General features: G+C 38.9%; 1 protein-coding gene across 1 annotated transcript in view; it reads left to right on the forward strand.

Moving 5' to 3' along the window:
- Positions 1-22,259, forward strand: part of dock2-like (dedicator of cytokinesis protein 2) — a 90,935-nt gene extending 68,676 nt beyond the window's left edge. Inside the window, exons 27-51 of the mRNA XM_068324868.1 lie at positions 4,739-4,837; positions 5,021-5,115; positions 6,033-6,111; positions 6,213-6,313; positions 6,616-6,674; positions 7,000-7,148; positions 7,289-7,374; positions 7,647-7,803; positions 9,711-9,751; positions 11,260-11,350; positions 12,259-12,369; positions 12,991-13,080; positions 13,997-14,101; positions 15,051-15,192; positions 15,401-15,482; positions 15,634-15,718; positions 18,057-18,143; positions 18,318-18,494; positions 18,993-19,076; positions 19,538-19,675; positions 20,146-20,273; positions 20,483-20,684; positions 20,791-20,896; positions 21,429-21,577; positions 22,019-22,259. Of these exons, the coding sequence (XP_068180969.1) occupies positions 4,739-4,837; positions 5,021-5,115; positions 6,033-6,111; positions 6,213-6,313; positions 6,616-6,674; positions 7,000-7,148; positions 7,289-7,374; positions 7,647-7,803; positions 9,711-9,751; positions 11,260-11,350; positions 12,259-12,369; positions 12,991-13,080; positions 13,997-14,101; positions 15,051-15,192; positions 15,401-15,482; positions 15,634-15,718; positions 18,057-18,143; positions 18,318-18,494; positions 18,993-19,076; positions 19,538-19,675; positions 20,146-20,273; positions 20,483-20,684; positions 20,791-20,896; positions 21,429-21,577; positions 22,019-22,081 (2,706 nt within the window). The 3' untranslated portion in view covers positions 22,082-22,259. The remainder of the gene's footprint in view (positions 1-4,738; positions 4,838-5,020; positions 5,116-6,032; positions 6,112-6,212; positions 6,314-6,615; positions 6,675-6,999; positions 7,149-7,288; positions 7,375-7,646; positions 7,804-9,710; positions 9,752-11,259; positions 11,351-12,258; positions 12,370-12,990; positions 13,081-13,996; positions 14,102-15,050; positions 15,193-15,400; positions 15,483-15,633; positions 15,719-18,056; positions 18,144-18,317; positions 18,495-18,992; positions 19,077-19,537; positions 19,676-20,145; positions 20,274-20,482; positions 20,685-20,790; positions 20,897-21,428; positions 21,578-22,018) is intronic.
- Positions 22,260-23,480: the final 1,221 nt, after the last annotated feature.

A 23,480-nucleotide genomic window follows, 5' to 3' on the forward strand; every position in this document is an offset into this window, starting at 1 on the left:
AAGCAAAGATGTGGATGTGTGACCGTGTAAATTTGTGCACATTACATAAGCAGACATGGTGCACAAGTCCTTCCAGGATAATACAGAGGTGCACAAAAATATGCACCATACACCATGAATGAGGCAGATGTGCAGAAGCTTGAAGTCTCAGTAATTAGAATTTGGACTTTGTATATGCAAACATGTAATTATATCTCTTCGCCTCTCCTCTTCTCTCCTCTCCCAAGACACATTGATCTGCTTCCCTAACAATAGTGTTCATGTTCACATGTGTATACGCTCCAATTTTGTTTCTCCTTCTCTTCCCAGATGAACACACAGCCACATCACCCTGGCAAATGCACAGCTCTAATTACACCTCTGTGCAATTCATCTCTCTTTCATCCCCCTCAACTTCTCTCCTCAGCCCCCACGTTGTGTGTGTGTGTGTGTGTGTGTGTGTGTGTGTGTGTGTGCGTGTGTGCGTGTGTGCGTGTGTGCGTGTGTGTGTGTTTATTTATCATAGAGAAGGCATCAGAGATGTGCATGTGTCTGTAAAGGTACAGCAAGGAATGCTGAAGGCAACCAGTGAGACTGTGTTTTCCGGATGTTCCATTTTACGAAATGGTGAAAAATCACAGTTGAGAGCAGTGTAATGACTTTCCACCTGAGGGAGAAGTCATCAAAGGATGAACAAGAGTCTACAAAACCGTTATGTGGAGAGCACTGTCAGAATATGGACACAAAATAAGTGCTGGGAAACTGACCTAATATTGAGTTGTCATTATTATCAACATGAACTCTGAATTGTAATTCATTTATTCTTGCACTTGGTTTTGTTTTTGCTGCATGAATGACTCTGTGTCTTTTTATTCCTTTGCCTTCAAAATGTGATAAAAATTTGGATATTGGCAATTTAATACATGAGAACATCATAGTAAAGGACAAATTGATCCACATTCACCTGAACTGCCCTCGATACACTATTGAGAGACAATTGTCTCACATGCCAGAAACATTTCTTTGTACGTCTTTCACACATTAAATCCTAACACCTTAATTATTCAAATTAGAACTGTGAACATTAATGCTTTAATGCTTTGTCTTCATTTAGAATGAATTATATGTTAATTATATTTAATAGCATCAATTGTGTTGAACTATTTATCACACAGGGCATCTCCTTGGGATAATTAAAGAAAGAATTAAATTTTGGGGGGATAAAGGGAGTTGATACACATTTTGAAAAAAGACATTGGTACAATCTTTCTCTCTTTTGAAAGTTTAATTTTAAAGTAAAGCGTCACTTTAACCAATAGTTTGTGGCAGGAAAGGTTGGCAAGCTTCAGGGTGGATATTATTGTGCTGGCTACCTGGCAATAATAGGTTTGCTTGCTGGAAGTATTGTGCTACAATCACTGAGAACGCTCCCTGTACACCTATCGACCAATCTGGGGTTATGACAGAGGAGGGAGTGATAACAAAAGAAGAGCCGCAAGCAAGATGGCAAGAAGGGCTGCTGTTAAATAGTGAACATATTATGTGTAATGTTTTCCTATACTGCTTACCTTGGCCTTGATGGGAAAGTTATGAGCAAGAATTAATAAAGCTAAGGCAACAGTGGAGAATTTACACACAGGCTAATTATACAACGGCAGCTGTTATTGATGTAGGCCAGCCTTGAAAGCTGAACCCTCAGAGACCCTCCATTTTTGTCTTTTATGGGGGTACAGAGGATCATTACTGGCAGATAGCAGGTCATCAGTGTCGGCCACAGAGAAGTGGTGCACACCATCGAACCCAGGGACCCCAACATTAATTTCAGATGTGGCTCAGCAGAGTGTTTTTTAATCATGAATCTGCTATAAATTTGATACCTTTTTATACAGGGATCATAAAAAAAAACAGAAGAGCATTTTCTATGTTGCCTTTCTTCATTTAGAACTTTATTTCCAAACACATTTACTATGTCTCCAGTTTTATGACATCATCTTTGAGTTAGCTGCCAACTCTCCAGAGTCACTTTTAAAATCTTGTCTCACAAATAACATATATAATCAAAACACACAAATAAATGTGCAGAAATGTAATTCAGTTCTATTTGACAGTAATCACAGCCAAATTCAAGATAATAACTTCACACGGAAAACCTGTCAGTTTTACAACGGAAAACATCTTGAAGATGCAGCCCAGCTGCAAACTATAATGAAAGAAATGCTCTGCTTTAACTGTATGTAAGTCTTTACACTAATTTATCAGGGAACACTTTCTATTACAATGACCTCAAGACCTCTAGGGGAAACCTGTACACAGTAAAAGCATCATTATGCTGCTGTCTGTTTAGACACTGAGGACTGAGCATTCCTATGTCCCTAGCAAGGCTTAGATTTGCTGTTACACAGGTGCATTTTCATCACCGTGAAGCAGCTCTGAAATTAAAGCTGTTAATGGATTATTAATGACAGTGTCCAGAGTGAGAGACTGGGCGGAAAAATGGGGGAAATGCAAAGGGTAGAGGAGGATGAGAAGGAAGAGAGAGAAGAAGGGAGAGAGATCGCAGACCTCACAGCATCTGTGTCAGTTTCGTCATAATCTCTTTGCTGTTATGTAACGTCATTGCCTCAACAACGCCCCCCCCCCTCTCTCTCTGCCACACTATAGTCAGTAGTTGTATTGGTATTCTAACACCTCACATATGTCTTTGCAAGTCATACAATGTGTTGATGAAACACATTGGAAGATGAAGACAGTTGATGGTTGTGTATTTTGCTCCTGGATAATTTGTATTAGAGTGACTGTAACTCAAGTGAGTAGTAAAATCGCATTGTATTTCCTACAGATAAGTCTTAGGGAGTAAGTCAGTTTGTGTTCTTTGTCTCGTTACTGATTATCCATTTCACGTTAGGAAGTACAAGAAACTCAACAGAAGCAAAGATTGTGAGGTATTTTGCCGTGCGACTGTGATAGCATCAAACTCTCACCACACAATGATGGTATAATAGTTTTCTACACTTCAAACTTCTATACCAGGATATTTGTACTTTATGTTTTTCATTTCAACATCAGCTTTAAGTGACTTAAGCAAAATCTAACAATTGCTGCTTCATTTTAGTAACTTCCAGGATTTATTTCTCACTTAAATTCAACACTAAATCCTTCCAGCACCTTTAAGGGCTGAATATGAACTAGGAACAAGAGGGGGAGACAGGGGAGGGAAAGAAGGAAAGAGATTTTAAGGAAGGGAGTGGGTTGACAGGTTCTCTGGTGACTGCACTGCATAGAGACAGCTGATTAAAGGATGGAGGTGGTTCTGCATTCAAACACTCAAATCCAAGAACATATACCATCGTTAACATAGACAAACGTGTCTATTTAAAGAAGTCCAAATATTCTGACGTTTGCATGCGTGTGTATTTGCTTACATATTAACACACACCCTGTTCATCTTGTTCAGATGACACTGTCACCACATCAGATGACATTCATCTTTCATCACCAATTAGCCATCCATCATCCTTCATTTCTGTCTCGTGTTTCCCTTTTAGCCAACGGCTCTGGAGGATAATTTCACTGAAACCCTGGCAGATGCACGTGCACATTTGCTTTGAAGGAGACTTTGTGAACTTCATTACAGCAATTAAGCGCAACAGAGAGAAGGATCAGCCAATGCTGAATGTATTAGAAGACCAAAAATAACAATTTTATATGGCTTGTTACAGGTTTTCAGTTAGTAATTCAATTAGCTTGACAGGAAATGGACAGAGAGAAATGATAAAGGAGGTTTATGCAGACAAACGGGTTGATTTCATGGACAAAATGAAGGACAGTAGATTAATGAGATTGGTTGTACTAATTAATATGTTTTCTCTTGTATTTATTGATTGCATATTAGATGTGTGTAATATAGTATATGCAAACTAGCTTTATATTCATGTCATTGGTTATTTCTGTTCTATTCTGGTCCTCGCAGTTTGGTTTTTGACCTTGACTACTCACGTTTCTTCTCTTCCTCACAGTGTCTTTTGCAAATGAGCCTCTGATGAGTTAAACAAAACCATGAATTTTATTTTAATTCAGCTCCAGGAGTAGTTATACCCATTATAAATTGATTCACAAATATGTTTAAAATTTGTTTCACATTTTTTTCCTGTCTTCCTTTTTTATGTCTGTCTTACTTTTATGGACATAAACTGCCCTTTAGTGGTTGTGTGTGTTCTCACACTGGGTCATATTCAACGTTGTGATTGTGTGTTTGTCTATTCATAGTTACATGGTTGTAAATGTATTTGATCACAAAAAGAAAAACAGTATTTTGCTTGCGTACAATAGCAATTCAGATTTTTGATGTTGTCCTTTGAACCCAATGGTTGTGTTTGTTTACAATAATTATAGTTATTTGTGAGTAATGGTGGTGTAATGGCTTAATGCAGCATATGGCACCTTAGAAATAATGTCATGATAATTTCTCCTGGCCTCACCGCAGCACATTTACTCCAGGTCATGTAGGTGGTGTCATGTTACTGATGCTGTTTGGGTAATTGTAGTTCAAATTAGCAAATGACCAGAGCCGTTTCCTTTGACGATCTCTTCAGGCGGACTTCAGCAAGGACAGCACCAAATTATCTCGATATTTTAATGACTTTAGTTTCAGAAGAATAGCAATCAATTTAAGGGCAGCTGCACGGTGGCTGAACCGTAATGGTTTGTCTCTTTCTCTCTCTCTCCCTTTCCATCACACTTTCCATCTTTATCTGTGTAGTCCAGAGTAGTAGCGTGCATGACAGCAATCCTCAGTCAGATGGATGATCGGCACTATGCTACATACATAGAAACATTCTGCAGGACCTCAGATCTTGTGGTAGGTCAACACACACACACACACACACACACACACACACACACACACACACACACACACACACACACACACACACACACACACACACACACACACACACACACACACACACATGCACACATTTTTGAATCTGTACTGAGTGAAGATGTAGTTAAATTCTTTCCATTAATCTTTTTCCTGCAGGATTTCCTGATGGAATCGTTCCTACTTTTCAAAGATCTAATCGGCAAACATGTGTATCCCTCTGACTGGATGGCCATGATCATGGTACAGAACAGGTAACATACAAATGGGAACATGTATATGTAGACTCCAGCATCTATCTACCTGAAAGGAACAACCATAGAATGTCCCCAGCGGATTTATGTGAGCCTGACTTGAGCATCTTCACAAACCCACATAGGAATGAATTAAAAATAATAAAGCTGAGATCAGGATATCAGAGAAAAGTGAAAAAGGCTGATATGAAAATTCGTCTGTGCGTGTGTGTGTGTGTGTGTGTGTGTGTGTGTGTGTGTGTGTGTGTGTGTGTTTGTGTGTGTGTGTGTGTGTGTGTGTGTGTGTGTGTGTGTGTGTGTGTGTGTGTGAGACCCGATGAAGCAAAGGCAAAACATATTTTGTGATGTAAGCTATTGACTACAGCTGTGTCAGAGATAAGGAAGATCAGGATAAGCGAAATAGCAAAGGAGAGGACTGACTGACAAGGAGTCTGCAGTCTGGTGTTGGAGAATTGACATGCAGGCAGAGAGAGGGAAAAAAAGACAACAGAAGGAGGAGAAGGTGTGGCAGTCGACTCTGGATAATGATGACAGATAGAAGGTGAAAAACTGGGCACAGATTTCTACTTCATTTAAGAAATGCACAGTCACACCTTACTGATGCACCTGCACGCTGTGTGAAGTTGGCGTCATGATCTGTCATTGTGACAGAATCTTTAAATCTGATGTAATATTACAGCTTTCTCTGAAATTGCAGAAGCTATGCACCAGTCAAAGCTCAAACAACAAATAACTTGCATTTATGGTCGCAGACAGATTCTCCTCTATTACTTATTTGTCATGTTTTTTTAAAAATGTATTATGTATGTGTTCTTAACAGTTTTGCTATATACAGCTATAGTTTTGTCACTTTGGTTACAGTATTATTTGATATGATTTGGATTTATTGCTACACTTTCTTTGTTCTTGTGTGACAGAGTGTTCCTGCGAGCCATCAACACCTACGCAGACACCATGAACCACAAGTTCCTCAATAATGAGGATTTTGAAGTGCAGGTAAGTTTATTCAAGTACCATTACTTGCTTTATCTTGTACATTGTGTTTGTTTGTGTGTTTTGTACTTTCAACATGGATTTCTGTCTGTCACCCTGTCTAGTTATGGAACAACTACTTCCACTTGGCTGTGGCTTTTATTACACAGGAATCATTGCAACTTCAGAATTTCTCACCAACTAAGAGGAACAAGATTCTGGCCAAGTGAGAAAAAGGCTGTGTAATTTCCATAATTACCATATATTCTCTCTACTTTTCTAATGAAACACTTGTGATTTATGATCTCCAGAGGTCTGCATCCACTGCCCATTAAAGCTGTTTGTTGCCTTTAGGTAGACATCAAATTTAGCTCTTTTTGGGTGGATTAGAGCAGCATTATTTTGTCGGCTACAGTTTTCAAGCTCTGAAGGTTGAGATGGTCATATTGATCCATCTTTTGTTTCTAAATTAAATTATATGTTTTCCCTTTCTGTTTTTGCATTTCTTCTTTCACTTTTTTATTTCAGATATGGAGATATGAGAAGGCTCATTGGCTTTGCTATACGCGATATGTGGTACAAACTAGGTATGAGATTCTATTTATTTTAAGATTGCTGCTTCTAGTTCACCTGTTTTTAGATTTGGATGCAGGGGTCTCTTCAGTTTCACATCAGTTTGTTGTCAGTGCAGCCTTATAATACAGGTGTTAGTACCATTTCTGATGGATATAACATATCTTGTCCACAAATTTTGCATTTCGTATTCTGAAGATGAGTTACTGCCAAAGGGAAAAAAAAAAAAAATCAATTGGAATATTTAATGGGAGACCTGTGGGAATAGGTGACATGTGGATATGAGTCAGTCAGATGTGATTTCACATTTCGTTTTCATGTTGTGGTTGTATCATGTAGGCACTCACAAGATCTGTTTCATCCCTGGCATGGTGGGCCCCATCCTTGAGATGACTTTAATCCCAGAGGAGGAGTTGCGTAGGGCCACCATTCCTATCTTCTTTGACATGATAATTTGTGAGAATCAACACTTTGGAAATTTCCACAAGGTAGAACATCACTCATGCAAGCAGAATGTAATTATAGTTATGAGAAGAATTGATTTGCAAAAACAAATTTAAATTTCCAATTACACTGTAAATAAAAATATGGGACAAATTTATTCTGTTTGTCCTTCTTCTCTCTGCAGTTTGAGAATGAGATTATACTGAAACTGGACCATGAGGTAGAGGGTGGAGGAGGAGACGAGCGATACATGCAACTACTGGAGACCATGTATTGGAATATGCCACAATTTCATCAGATAATAATATTTGAGAATGGACAAGGACCTTAGAATTACGTAGTCCTAATTGTGCATTGCTTTGTGATATAGAGTACTCTCTGCAGTATCATGAAAAAGTTCACACAGATTCTATTTTTTTTTTAAAAACTAAAACGAATAACATTCTGTTCTGCATTAAAACTTTGACATGTCACTGATCTTTTAGTAAAATGTTCACCAAACTCCACACTTGATGATTAACTTGTGGTTGCATGTCTTCCAGCCTGCTGGATTGTGCTGCTGAGAAACCCACGCTGAGTCCACAGGTGCAACACTTTGTCGCCTTGGTGAAGGGACTTCTCATTCGTCTCCTTGATTATCGCACCGTGATGAGTGACGACAGCCGTAACAACCGCATGAGCTGCACCGTCAACCTCCTGGTACATCCCATTGTCATTCAGGCTTAACTGGCTGAGTTCTCCTTCCGCTGTACTTTTATTTCAGGCTTTTCACTTTTCACATTTTTTGTCAGCAGAGCAAGAGTTCATGTGTTAAAGTACGCTATCGATATGGCTACAGTCAGTGCATAAGTAGTCACCACGTCTAAATCTCAAGTAAACTAAAACTTATGATGTTCATCAAGGATATCATAATTTTAGTTTTGCTCTTGTTTTATGAGACTGTGTTTCAGAATTTCCTATATGTTGTCAAAGTAGCATGTGTCACCGTGAATGGTTGTATATTGACACTTGTACGGTATATATTGTGAGTTGTGGAATGAACTTTGTGGTAACAGCAGCAAATAGCAGCTTGTCTCAGATGCTTACGTACAAGCACACACGCATACACACACCCATGAAAGAATTATTAAATGAGACACTAATGTAAGAGGAAACTGGTGGGTATGCTACATAGAGACCCTAGTTACTATTCTCCATACCAGAGACCCCTACTGATTGCAGGGTTCATAATGAAACACAGATCATATCTCATTTTCGTTCCAAAGTCTTCATACAGTATATCTACTCCACATTTAATTTGTTTGGTAATTGATCTAAGGGAAATTATTAATTTCCGTGTCCAGTCTCTTGCTGTTTGCAGAGGGTTACGTCAGTTGCTGTCTGTTTTTCATACTTGTTCTGAAATGATCTCCTAATCAGATTCTCCTCAGTGATATTCTCAGGCTTAGTCAGGAATCCAAGCAAACCACTGCACAATCGTCTTCAGAGAAGACTAAATCATATTATTCCTCCTCTGAATTCTCTCTAACTTATTTATATGGCAGTTCCGATACTTTTTATTTTGTAGAGATGCTAGAGGTGCAAATATGTAGTTAGATCATTTAATAATGAGTTGATTTGATTCTCTGTGTGTAATATAGTGGGATTTTATCTCCCTGAGGACAGGAGGCTGATGGCATGGGGCTGTGGTATTTATCCTATAGCCAGAAGCGGTTGTCCATTAGTTATTTTCTTTCCTTTGTCGAGCGAGCAAAAGAAAATGAATTGTGCAGGGGGACAGGCACTGGTGGCCTCTTTTATCATTACTCCACCCATGCCCCAACAAATACAAATTCTGAACATGCACACTGGCCTTAAGTATCCTCTGATCATTTTGACCTTTCCACTACTTTACCTTTCTATCCAGGGACACGTTCAGCTGCACAGAGAAGCCTGTTGGTTTTACATATTCTCATATGGGATATTGACATGTCTGTGGGTGACTGAACAACTTCCAACAACTGTTTGTGTGTTGCTGTGGGGAAAGACATCTGATCTGCATGTTAAATGGGAAATTGTCTTACATGAGTTAAAATTCAGGAATGCAAACAAGAATTTATTAGATCACTGCAAATATAAACACACAAGACTGCCTTTTTGTGTGTGAGGGATTTATATTTTTTGAATGTTTGTTATGTCTGTGTGTCTGTGAGTGTGTCCATGCTCGTATCAGTTCATTCCACACCTCTGTCCTCTACAGATGCCATTACATTTCATTTACTGGGAGTTTATGCTGTTTCACTAACAAATGTGCATGCCTACATTCCCACACAATAATACGCACAAGTAATTAGACCCATACAGTTAACACACTCAACATTCACACAACCATGTTGTCAAAGATTACAGAAAAACTAAATTAGAAAACCATTTTATAGCTCAGTTCGGAATGATTTTCCAAACATTTTGCTATCACACGCACGCACACACACACACACACACACACACACACACACACACACACACACACACACACACACACACACACACACACACACACACACACACACACACACACACACACACAGCCTGACACTCACCCTGATTCTATTTTCCCATTTTTGCAGAACTTTTACAAGGACATCAATCGTGAAGGGATGTATATCAGGTATTTATGTGGAGCATTTTACATAGTGTTCTGTTAACTAATGTGTGCCTGTGTTGTCTGTATGTCTGACTGTGTGTCCAAATGTCTGCACACATCTGTGTGAGAGAGTCCATAATCTGACAAGGGATTATAAGACTCCCAGTGAATTAATGTCAAAATCCACAGGATCAGCTCTTTGTTTGACTGGAGGGGATGGGCATAAGGAAGGGAGAAGTGGAGCGATTGGGGAATGCAGGATGATGGCAAGAGTGAGAAGAGGTTACTGCAAAGTCCCAAAGTGCATATTTGGCAATGTTTTATGGACATAATTAGTTATCTCAATGTGTGAATATGAGCTCAACTGTGTGGTTGTTCAGATGCCTCCATCTGTCCTGTGTAGAATATGGTAATACTAATGCAATTGCTCACTGTTTAATGGTAGCAAACAATTAATTCAAAAACAAATATGTGTTAAATACAAGCCACGAAGCAACCAAACAATTGGTAATTTAAACCCACGACTATCTGTAATCATGTCATAGCCTCATGTTGGATTTATGGACCGTAAATCACACATCTGAATTTGTATCTTGTTAAGGTCTTTACTCGTCTCTTGACTACTCAAAGTGCTGTACAACACAAGCCACAGGCATATTTTCACATGCAGATTCATACAGTGATAGAAGTCATTGCCATGCATGGAACTGACCTACTCCACAAAGCAATAAGAGATACAAAGTCCTCCAGAATATAAATTCTAGACTCAGCCATTTATACATATGCTCATACACCAGAACGGCCATCAGGAACAATTTGTGGTTCACTATGTCACCCAAGGTTACTTCAGTCAAAGGGGAAGTAGCTGGAAGAGAATTTCCAGAGCAACTGAGGTGAAGATGGCCATAAAAAAGCAAACATGATTGCTGGATATAATATTATCTTGAAATATATCCAAATTTGCAAAAGCTAAACACTTACTGAATAATCTTCGTTTGAAGTACCGGTCAGTCAACTCGATGAGGGAAGTGTGCAGTCAGTGAAAGAGTGACGATTGATTGACTGAACTCAGCCATACCGCGTAGACATCCAAGGGTTTGTTCACTTAGCAACCTATGCTTTATTACTCTTTTCTCCAGAGAGCATGAGACTGAACTCAAGTAAGAGAGAGGCAGGAAAATTCTCATTTCTCTCTACGTCAAACTTTAATAATTTTATTGGGATACAAAACATCTGTAAACCCATTTAAAAGATACAAGTCAGGCTTGATTTTTTTGTGAATTTTTTATGTTGTGTATGTTTAGTGGTGTGTATGTATTTGTGTGTGTGTCTTTCTCTGTGTGTTTGACACAGATTCAATGAAATGGCGATAAATTTGACGTAAAGTCATCTGCAGGTCTTCAAGTTGCCAAACAGTGGCATCTAGTGGAGAGAAATTAAAATTGCATGTTAAATTTCACCTGATGTTTTGAGACAGTATGTGCATGTTTGCGCGTCTGTGACCGTGTGTCTGTGCATATGTCTGTGCTCAGATACCTTTACAAGCTGAGGGACCTTCACTTGGAGGGTGAAAACTACACTGAGGCGGCATACACACTGCTCCTCCACTCCCGCCTGCTCAAGGTAGGACACACACACACACACACACACACACACACACACACACACACACACACACACACACACACACACACACACACACACACACACACACACACACACGAACACATATTCACAGAAACATACACCTATTAAAAGATATTTTGTCATCTGATGCTGAAAGCAGGGTGACTCTGCCCAAACATGTCTGTCAGGCAATTATTTATTAGCTGATTAATGGTTGTTTGGTGTCTAGCCTCTAAACAAGAAAGCTCCTGGGTGTCCTAGGTGTGTGTGTGTGTGTGTGTGTGTGTGTGTGTCCGCGTGCATGTGTGTGCATGCACGCGTGCGTGTGTGTGACTGTTTTGTACAGGGGTGTGCTTGACCTCTTTTATCTATTTATCTCTTTTATGGGACACTTAGAGTCTCAGAGAGGGCCTCTTCTGCCCCACATTGCTGTGCATAGAGAACAGTTCCAATAATATGTCACCGTTTGTTTGGTTCCTAAATTACCCTTGGGTTTAATGCAGTGGTTCTTAACCTGGGTTTGACTGAACCCTAGGGGTTCGGTGAGTCGGTCTCAGGGGTTGTGCGTTGATGGAGGTTCAGACAAAACACTCGACACATCATGTCACACAGACACAAATTACTGTACGTGTGACACATCATGTCAATTCGTGATGACATGCCCCCCTTAACCGTCACTGGCTGCAGGTGATCACGCTTCATCGATTAGCCTACCTGTATTACAGGGGATTTTGTGTGCTCAGTAGTCTATTTATGCCTGTCCTGATGGTACGTTATCTTACTTAATATTTTAACCCATAGTAACTATGTCGAGCAAAAAAAGAAAGTGTTTGGATGAGTATGTGCAGCTTGAATTTTTCTGCCTCTCTTTGGTGTCTTTTGTTGTCTCTCCTGTCTCCCTCCAGTGGTTGGATGACGTCTGTAGCCCCCAGTTTGAGTCCCACGGCTCACAAACTCAACGACAGCTCAAAGAGACGCTCTACGACACCATCATTGACTATTTTGACAAGGGCAAGGTCAGTTCTGTTTTAAGCTGCAACATGCTTACAGATAAATGTAATGATTTGAAAATGTTGATCAGTATTCCAGAATCAGTTATGGTTATGGTTTTTTACGCTTTGAAGAAAGTAAATGTCCCAGGTACTCGCGATAATTCACAGACCTTGTAGCTTCTTTACTTTATGTTACTACATTGTAATAGTCATCACTGCATTGATACATTAATTACACACATCAGTGTACTATAACACATAAAACACACATTGTTGCATTATTGTATGCATTACTATATTATTCCATCCATAACTACATTATTATATGCATTACTATATTACAAGGTTAAAATGCAGAAATGCCACTTTCCTACATCATACTTTCAGTATCTTTCAAGAATAGCATTGAAATCAAGTGTGACAATCTCTGAGTCTTTGGTTGTTGTCATGTTCATTTTGTATTCTCCTCTGGTGCTTTGTGTTCTTTCATCCAGTTATAAAGATTTCCACCTCTCTCTCTCGAGACCTTCAAAAAGAAATGTTCACAAGATTAATTCCCGCCTCGATGGTGGCCGCCAATTTATTAGCAGATGGTGTAACGAAGGACACTTCTGTCTTTCCTTGTGTCTGTGTTTGTGTGTTTAGATGTGGGAAGAAGCCATCACTCTGTGTAAGGAACTAGCAGAACAGTACGAAAATGAGATCTTTGACTACGAATTACTCAGCAAGAGACTGGTACTTTATTTTAAACCTTCATGTTGTATCTTCTGTTCAATTCTCTGAAGAGGTTTTTCTGTAACACCCCCAACTCTGCTTCCACTATAATGATGATCTCACAGTCTTTTCTGCATTTTTCCTCTTGGCCTTGTCTGAATAATTCCCTTGATAGATGTTATACATGTTCTTTAGTGAAAGGGGATATTTAAAGGGAACGAAAATAATTCAAACAATTTATTAATTTTAGTTTTTAATAGCAGCAGTGCCATACATCACTTCTGGAGCAGTTGTTTAATGAAGCCTTGGTAGATTTACTGTGTAGTAGTTGGCCTTTACGCAACTAAACGCTGAGGAAACTGCAATCAGTCAGTAAGTGGCACAGAATGAATAATTTGCCTTAATCTGAAAATATAGTGGTAATAGTAAAGCTTTTTCATTAATCAGATCTGAGCTATCAAACAGCACAGCCAATCATTCTTGTTTTAAAATGGAAATTGCGACCATGCATATGACCCCAAAGGTGTGATTCTTCACTCCCAAGCATTAGCCACTCCTCACCCTTTTCATGGTCTCCCCCATATCACACTTTATGTGTTTCACCTCTTGTTGCAAGGCAGCTGATGTCATTCCTTCCTTATCCAAATGTTAACACGTTCTTTAGAACCCCCTCCATGTTACTCTTCTTTGCCCCTCCCCACAGGGAATTCAAATGTTTCCAATGATGGAAAAATGTCTCTCTTTATGTCTTTATGAGACTGCAGCAGTGTCAATCTGCTCTAATGCTGAATTTATGGGGTTATATAAATGACATTGTGTTTAGATGGTGTGTGTGTGTGTGTGTGTGTGTGTGTGCGTGCGCGCGCGTGTGTGTGTGTGTGTGTTTGTGTGTGTGTGTGTGTGTGTGTGTGTGTGTGTGCATTCCCTCTCTTTGCAGGAAAAACAAGCCAAGTTCTATGAAAACATTATGAAGATCTTGAGGCCAAAGCCAGACTACTTTGCCGTGGGCTACTATGGTCAGAGCTACCCTCCATTCCTCAGGGTTTGTGCTTCTTGCAATTACGCAGTAACAGTATTTTGAACATGTACAAAAGTTTTGTTAGAGTACAAGTTAACACGAATGAGTTCCCTTCCTGGAGCAAATCTGTCATTAAAGTTTTCTTTTCCATAAATGCACTGACCCTAAGCTATTTAAAACTGGAGCAGTGGGCAAGTTCCCAAAACACCAACATGCTAGAACGAGACATGGACAGCCTCATGGGAATACTGAGGATTTCAGCAAAGTGCTCAAATGGAACTAGAACCAAGGCAGTCACAGACTGCAACATCCCGCAACACCCCTGAATTCAAAACTTTTACCCTGACCTACTTGCATAGGTCAACGATCAAAGCTAGTGCTCTCACCTACTTCATAGATCAAAGCACTAGCTTTGATCTACGGTCTAACTCACATTGGCCTTCTCTCTCGTCTTCATCTTATCCGGTTCCTGAGTATACAAAAGTTGAAATTTGACCTTGACCTAGTTTTCTCAAGGTCATCATCTCATTTTCATCCCCTTTGCTGCCTGAGTAATGTGCCTTTTGTGTCATCTTTCTATCTGTAACGGTTGTGAAGATATTTGGTGGACATACTAACAAATGGACGAACACCCAAACACACGGACACTGACAATTTCAATACATCACCGCTTTGAAGCAGGATGTAATAATCCTCTTTTAATAGCTCTAGCATTCATTGGCCTTTTTAATCTGCTTTGATAAAGAGTATGACAGAGTCTGCAACTCATTTTCAGTAGAGCAGGACAGTGAATGGAGGTCAGAGAGAGGCTCATAATTAAATAAGGATTAAATGATAATTCAATTGGCTTGAAAGTGAAACAGTTATGTTTACTGCAAAGAAGGAATCAAATGGCAGAAAGAATGTCCTGTGTTGATTACCTGGTGAAGCTTGTCTCCTCATTAACATTGTGAAAATTGTGTTATGGTTTCAGAACAAGGTGTTTATCCACCGGGGAAAGGAGTATGAACGCAGAGAGGACTTCCAGAACCAGCTGATGAGCCAGTTCCCCAGTGCCGTCCGCCTCAACACCACCACCATGCCGGAAGATGAGATTAAGAACTCTCCACTTCAGCGTATCCCTCTAACTGCAAAGTGTTAATTCCCATACGGATATGCAATGTAACTGATATACAAAGTCTATAGTGAATTTGAAGTAAAACCTTCCCACATTCTCAAGTGTTCTTTTGTACCTCTATGTTAATTCCTCTCAGCTGTGTGTAGTTGTTCACTCAGTGATGCTCTCCATCCTGTAGTGTATCCTTCCTCAGTCATCTGAACCAGACATCCAGTGTTTCACAGTAAGGCCAGTCCTTGAGATTCCTCCACGTCTTAAGAATAAACCTGTTCCTGACCAGATTATCAAGTCAGTCCACAGCTCTTTTAATTCAATCATGTTCTTTAAGTAAATGTGTTTTATCATTAAATAGGCTTTGAGAAGTAGCTTTTTCTGACAGCATCACTTTTTTTATGTCCATTGTTTTACTTCTGTTTCCTTCATCTTCCATAATTTGCAGCTTTTACAAGTCCAACTACGTGCAGCGTTTTCACTACTCTAGGCCTGTGAGGAAAGGACCGGTGGACCCCGACAATGAGTTTACGGTAAGCTTTATTTATTCAGTTATTTTAATTGTAGTAGGCTTGACCAATGGGAGCATGAAAATATTTTTTCTACTTGATATCAGTCTAAAAAAGACGCATAGCTTGTCTTTGCAGGATTTGTGTTTATTCAAAGGACTCCGGTGTTATTTAAGGATACATTATTGGATTACAGTTCAAGATTTAAGATGAACATACTGCTGCTGGAGTGATTTAAGGTGGTTCATGCTATCCATGTTTAAGTAGCTTCTGGCTAGCTCACTATCAAAGGAGATCATACATGTTTGGTACAAATCAGTGATCACACTATATCTGAACCTTAATATATCACAATGGTTAACATCAGTGATATATTAATGTCATATATAATTTAAGTTTAAAAAACTTAATCTCACTGGAAAAACATTTATAAAGTTAAGACACCTTTAGTCAAAGAAACAAAACAAATTCAGTTCATTATTTTTTGAATTTTGGACTGAAGAGAAATAGTCTCATTTGTCTGCAACCGAAAACATACTGACCAGCATGAGAGACGAGGAGGGGTCTTTGTTTTCCCTGGGAAATTAGATTTTTGGGATGGTTGATTATAAATATCATCCTATCATATTACCATATTCAATTTAGCCTCGTGAGTCAAAGTGAATGTGTGTGTGTGTGTGTGTGTGTGTGTGTGTGTGTGTGTGTGTGTGTGTGTGTGTGTGTGTGTGTGTGTGTGTGTGTGTGTGTGTGTGTGTGTGTGTGTGTGTGCGCATTAAGAAAAATAGCAGAGGTATCACATCAAATGCCTGAGTGTAGTTGAAGGTCACAAAAAGATTTATTGTTACTCTTATTAAATTTAGATAAACATCATTGTCTAGAGACTGAGCACAGACCATCACCCATATTTACATGCTTTGCTAGAGAGACCTTATTGAGCAATGTAACTTATTTAAGTTTCTCAAAATTAGACAACCCATTGCTGCTTTATAAAACCATACAGTATTTTACCTTCCCAGGAACTATAACCAACAGGGGAGCACTGATATGTGGAAGGAATCTGGTAATACCACAGTATTTACCTAAAACTGTATGCAGTACATTACTGTCCTGCATAAAGTTATTACTGTTTGCATCTAATTTTGCTGTTGCACTCTGTAGACATTCAGCTCTTTTGCTTTTAAATTATTGATACAAGAATTTAAAATCTTTGAGCGTCTCTCCAACTTTATAGAGGCTGACGACTCTATCTGCCCCATGAGTCCACTCAATGGCAAATCCATTCATTCAACGTCTACGTCTACGTCTAATTCAGCATGTTAAAAACATTCAACAATTTCAAATGAGTGATGTTTCCACTTACTGTACTTGTCTTTTATCTTGTGCAATGATAACTATTTTCCCTCTCCTCTTCCTGTCACTGGGATGTCAGACTGCCATTGTTAAAGATACAGTCTGCCATGGTACCATCTACTAAACAAGAGAGGGTAACACCAGGACACACTGGTGAAGATACTGTTGAAATACAGCTATTTGATCCTGTAATTATCTGTTCCATCCTTCATGGACACACTTGCTAAATCTAACCTGAAATTATGTGACAATGGTTGATGAATTATGCATTAACTTCAGCGCCTTACCAAGAGACAGGAGGAGATATAAATGCATGAATATTATCTTCTGTTCACCTTTACCACATCCTGCGGAGGAGAAGCTCTTCTATGATCCTGTCCTGCCAATGTTTTGCTCAAACCATGTGGCTGAATGCATGCAGTGATGGTTTGAGTGATAACAAGTGGTCAGATGTCATGCTTAAGTAAAAGTTAGGGTTTTGTGTTAAAATATTACTACCCCGTAGAAAATCTACTGAAAACACCAATGATACATCAAAGACTGCATTGTCATACACTATGTTTCTGATTGTATGTTTCACACAATGAAAAAAAATTGATTATTTGAGTAAGAATAAACATCAGCAATTAAATCTAAGCCCTGAATTTTCTTTTTTCTGAAATTGAAAAAGCACCTCTAAGCATTAAAGGTTGCCAAATAATAAATGTATTTTGAAAATGTATTTCAAAAGTTAAACTGAACTTTAATGTATATAAATGTTGATGCTTGCTAGTTACTTTGATCACACCTTTTGCATTTTCTCTGATATAGTCTCATTTTGTTCTTTGTGTACTTTACCAGTGTTCTCGGTTTGTTTGTCTCTAAATCCACCTCCGAACAACCGAACAACCAACACATGGTTTCTTCTGAATGAGACTTCAGTACCTAATATAATAATATATAATAATTTGTGCCTGCAGGTAGTAGAGTTTCATCTAACTGATTCTTCCTCTCTTTCGTCTTTGTGCTTTAGTCGATGTGGATTGAACGCACAACCTTCACCACTGTGTATAAGCTGCCTGGGATCCTGCGCTGGTTTGAGGCTACTGACATGAAACATGTGAGTCTGTGGAAGGGGTATTCAAGACATTATTGATATGTATTTGCTATGTTGTTGTTCAGATTAGTGTGACATCTTACCAATGTGATTTATTTTCTACACTTAAAAAACATAATTCTGCTCTACCTAGAATAGTATCCTCACACCTGTCCCCTGGTCTCTCGCTGTGTTTAGACCACCTTGTCTCCACTGGAGAATGCAATAGAGACTATGGAGTCCACCAATGAGAGGATTCTGACCATGATTAATCAATACCAGACTGACTGGAGCCTTCCCATCAACCCTCTCTCCATGCTGCTCAATGGGATTGTCGACCCAGCTGTCATGGGTGGTTTTGCCAAGTATGAAAAGGTAAACTTTAAGCAACATTTTGCAGTGTCTCAGTCATCCAATTTTCTTAGATTATCTGGGGTCGGGTCTCGATGAATACTCAGCACACCCCCGGTAACACTTGCAGTTCCTTCCAGAAGATTTCCAGGCATTTTACTGATAAATTCCAATTTTTGGGCTCATTATTTTCTTGTTAGACTGTTTGATCCACTTGTTGGCATTGTTTTCCTTTTGGTGGCCTTTTATGTGATATTTTTACTTCCAAGAGCTAATTTATTATGACTGTGCGGGGAATTTTAAAACCCAGCATAACAGTGATTCCCCAACTCAGTATTGTTTAATTAAAGTTAATAAACTTAGAATCTGCTGTATTCATAAATGCAAACATTCACATTTACCATCAAAATTATTCTGTATAATAAAATCCAGAATAATTTATAAATATGTAATGTGTTTTAAAAGTGGGTAGAAAAATCATACTTGATAATTGTAAATATAAAGCCATGTTTGTTTTATCAGGCATTTTTTACTGAAGAATACTCCCAGCAGCATCCTGAAGACAAAGATAAGCTGCTGCGACTCAAGGACCTCATCGCATGGCAGGTACTGAAAACACAAGCACAAAGCACACACTGTGTTCAGCATGTGCACAACATTTATTCCGTAGTTGTGTACCATGTGTAAAACATTGTTACCAGTACTAAGTACTACATGCATCACATAGTAATCTCATGTATTTTTAAAACATCAAAGGGTTATGCATGGCTCTTCACACTCACACTACTATCTCATCCTGCACTCATGCAGATAGAGAGAGAAGAATTGCTGCAGATATAAACATGGAGGACAGGAACTCATAAGCATGAACTAAAAAATAACTCTTAATAGTATTTCAAATTTTCATTGAATTAGAATGATGCCATATTCATACTTAATAAATTATAGTACATAACAATATTTGAGAATGAATAGCTTGATTTGTATGCACAGAACCTTCTGGCTGAATCCCTGAGGACCTATTGCCAGCGGACACTGTTTTAACAATCAAACATTTGCATTTATAGATCCCATTATTAGGTGGAGGGATCTCTCTCCATGGGAAGCGAGTGACTGATGACTTGCGTCCTTTCCATGAGCGAATGGAGGAGTGTTTCAAGCAGTTGAAGAAGAAAGTGGAAAAGGAGTATGGCGTAAGAGAGCTGGTAAGACCTGGGAAGGCAGATGATAAGTTTGGAAAGAGGAGCCTTTGGTGGAACCTGTTTCTGTCCTGTTGTCTGAAATATAACAGAATTTCTGTGGCAGAGCTGCAGTTAGGTGGAAATGAGCCGACTCAGGCATTTTTTTAAAGATCAAATGCTTCATAAAATACCTCATAAAAAGCCTCAAGCTAGATTTTGCCTTCAAATTTTTCTACTAGCAGAACAAGGTTTGGAGTGTTTAACTAGGGCTGAATGTGGTCATTAAATTGTAAATGATCTCAATTCTCCAGGAGTGATTTAACTAACAAGACTCAGTAATAATGATTCTCATTTTAACACTGACTCCTCTAGATTTGTTTTTGTGTGTGTTTTGCAATGATATGCTTATGCTTTTTTTTAAAGTAATTTTTTACTGTAATTTATATGAAGATTTCATCTGTTGCCTTATTATAAGTTCAACCCTTTATTTCCAGCCAGAATTGGATGACAGGAAGTCCACTCGTCCTCGCTCCGTACTGCGCTCCATCCGACAATCCCTCATCTCAACCTCCTCAGTCCAAGGTTCTGAATGTGGAACCCCAACCAAGGTTCAAGCAGACAGGTAAAATTATGGTTACAGATTAATCCATCTGGTGACCTTACAGACTGCAATGAAAGCATGGCATTTATCATCCACATACAAACAGTGTATGGGGAGCAAAATATTCAACTAGAATCTATATTTCATTTGAAAATGTAAAATTAACTAAAAAAATCAAATCTTCTAAACAAATCTTCTTAACTACTCACACCTTTCCTTTCTCGTGTCAGAGATCTCCCTCCAGAGTCACCAACCTCCTGGACGCTTCAGCGCTCCAGTGGCAGCGTGAGCACCAGTACAGCGGAGGAGATGGTGGTGACGGTGGGTGATTCAGAAGTCAGACTGAGGAGAAGTAAGAAGAAGAAGAAAAGGAGCAGCATGATCTTCATCACAGAGGAGAGTGAAAGGACAAATCCTTTGGATTGCAAACGGGTGAGAATGACTCTGAGTGGGAGAGGTTACCGAGGAGGAATAGGAAGTATGAAAATTAGGCTAAAACTAATATTGTTGATGAGTTTAAGGCTCGATCTCCCTTCAGCTCTCCAAGAAGCAGGAGTTCCGCAGTGATACCAACTTGTCTGAGCCGATTGTAGGAAATGTGTCGCTGACCCATGCCAACTCCAGGTCCCTGCCTGCCATTACAGGTAACTAAAAGACAAATGCACATGGTATTATACAGTACACTGTCACACAGTTAACCCTGAGAACCGAGGGTCAGCAACGACATCACATAAGTTGTGGTCAATTACTCTATATTGAGGGATGCTGCTGTAACAATGAGTGTGAATACAAACTCTAATTTTTGCAAATTAGTGATTCAAAAAAGTCAATTGTATTTTTTTTCCATCTATTTTGTCAGAAATGATTTCACCTTCACTACAGAATAGTGAGTCAGGATTTTAATCAGGTTTCTTTGGCATCCTGTCACACTGACCCTAGTCAGCATCGACTTTGGTGATGACATACAAGCTTTGATTTGCACTGTTGAATCCAACCGACACAACCTACCTGAACACACACGCATACTGCTCAGCTGGCACTGCTACAGCGCTGATTTCATCAGTAGAAAAAACTGTAGGAGCACAATTAGTCAGGAAACCAGTAGGACGACGAGGCAAATTAATTTTAATAAGTGATAATAATTTTAATAAGTATTAATTTTGATTGTGTTGTTAGGTCTGTCTTTGGCAGTGATTGCCACAGCAGAGGAAGTGGACTCCACGAGGGCCAGACGGGACAGTAAAAGCCTGTCTGTTTGTGGGACCTCTGACCGAACAGCAGACAGACGTTCAAAGGGTGTCATCAACCTCTTCTTCAAGTCCAAGGTGAGGCCAGCATGGACAAACATCTGGCTGAAATATCTGTGCAGTTTTTAGGGCGATTGCTTACGCTGGTCGGATGCAATGATTCACTTTTCTGCAATGACCGAGCCAGTGATGTGAATCAGTCAATACCATGAAGACTGGTGATGGGGAATCTGTTGATTTGATCTAAAGGTTAAAAAACAATAACTGTAGTTAATTTTTTAACATAATGTATATACAATACATTGTTTACTAGTAAATGTATATTTTGTTGACACAGCCATGGTAAGGATACACGTTTCCATTTTGTATCATACTGAGTGTAAGTAATCACCCACATTAATCTGAATATATAAAGGATCGAGTGTACTTATATTTATTATCATGGATATACAGTATTTGGAGTCCTTCTATCTTTATTTATCGGATGTATGTGTTATATATGTTTTTATGTTTCAACAGAGTTCCAAAGCAGAAAATGGGAAGTCGACGGATCAAGCCAAAGACAGTACCAATCGTTTTTAAAATCCTCTCCAACAGATTCTGTTTTCCTTACATAGCTATTATATCCGTGTTTGCTTTACACTGATGCTCATGCAATGCAACCAAATTATACACTCCCTGTTTCACTCAGTGTCAGTACTGCTGTTGCCTAAACTCAATTGATATTACAAATAAATAAAGCTCTTGTTTGTGCTATGAATTTTTTTCTGGAAATTTCAATGGCCGCCATTTTTACTTTAACAAGAATGAGAAAACACAAGACATTTGTCCCTATTGTTCATGATTAAAGAGCATCTTTTACAGTTTCAGTGACTGAGTTAAGAAAAAAGTAAATATAATAACAAAATAGTGAATTAGAAATACATGACATGTTGTTTGACTTTATAATATATAAATTATGTGTAAAATATACAACTTGAGGTTTTACAGTTCCAGCAACAAACCCGAATGTTAAGCCATAGTGTGCCCTTATAAAATGTTGAGTTTATTTCATATTAAATTAGGTCAGTGAACACACGATGAACCTTAAAGGTGTTGAAGGAATATTAGTTTCATTGTCCAGGTCTTTACAAGGTAATAGCATTTAAACCCGTTGATCATCCTCTCACCCTTAGGTTTGTTCCCCAGGGTTGTTGTTCCGGTTTATTGCTTAGGTTTATTACAAAGGATACTGGAAGTAAACATTATCAAGACCTTTTAACCTTTAGGGTTAGAAGAACTTAAGGTGAATGCCTTCCACAGGATTTATCCTACACACATACACACTTTGTCTTTTTGTTGAACTGTAAATGAGGTCTTCACACAAGATACAATCAACACCTGCTAAATAAGCTCAGTTTCCTAGCCTTTGAAGATGTAGTATATGGACCTTGAGGTTATTATGCATTCACCATTTGTTTCTAAGACTGTCCCTTTGAATTGACTAGTAATTGCATCTCTGCAAAGGAGTCATGTGACGTCATTGCTGTCTTGAATAGTATAAAATCCACTGTCTTGAGATGAGAACTTGTCCTTCTCATACCACATGCATGGATGTTTGTTGTATTGGAGAACGACCCAGAGCTCTGTTAAAGTACCACAAACTTCAACCATCGTCTCAAGAGTCATCTCTCTGCCCTGATCATCAAACGAACGTGCTGCGGAACCAGTAGGTAGGAATCTGCTTCAGTGTCATGACAGCCATGACACTTTATCATGACAAACAGGCTTACTGTTTGCCAATGTTGCTACTCTTCATGCTATTCTAAGCTCATTTTCACTGGCTTTTTAAAGTAACCTCAAGAAATCTGTCTTCTTATCCAAGCTGTTGCCAGAGGTGGAATCAATAACCCAAAAATGTAATCAGGTTACCATATTGATTGGTCACGTTTCTAAAAGTTAAGTTCGGAAATAAAAAATACTGTTAAAATTGTACCCATAA

Source organism: Antennarius striatus, chromosome 10 (assembly GCF_040054535.1).
Source record: "Antennarius striatus isolate MH-2024 chromosome 10, ASM4005453v1, whole genome shotgun sequence".
NCBI lineage: Eukaryota > Metazoa > Chordata > Actinopteri > Lophiiformes > Antennariidae > Antennarius > Antennarius striatus.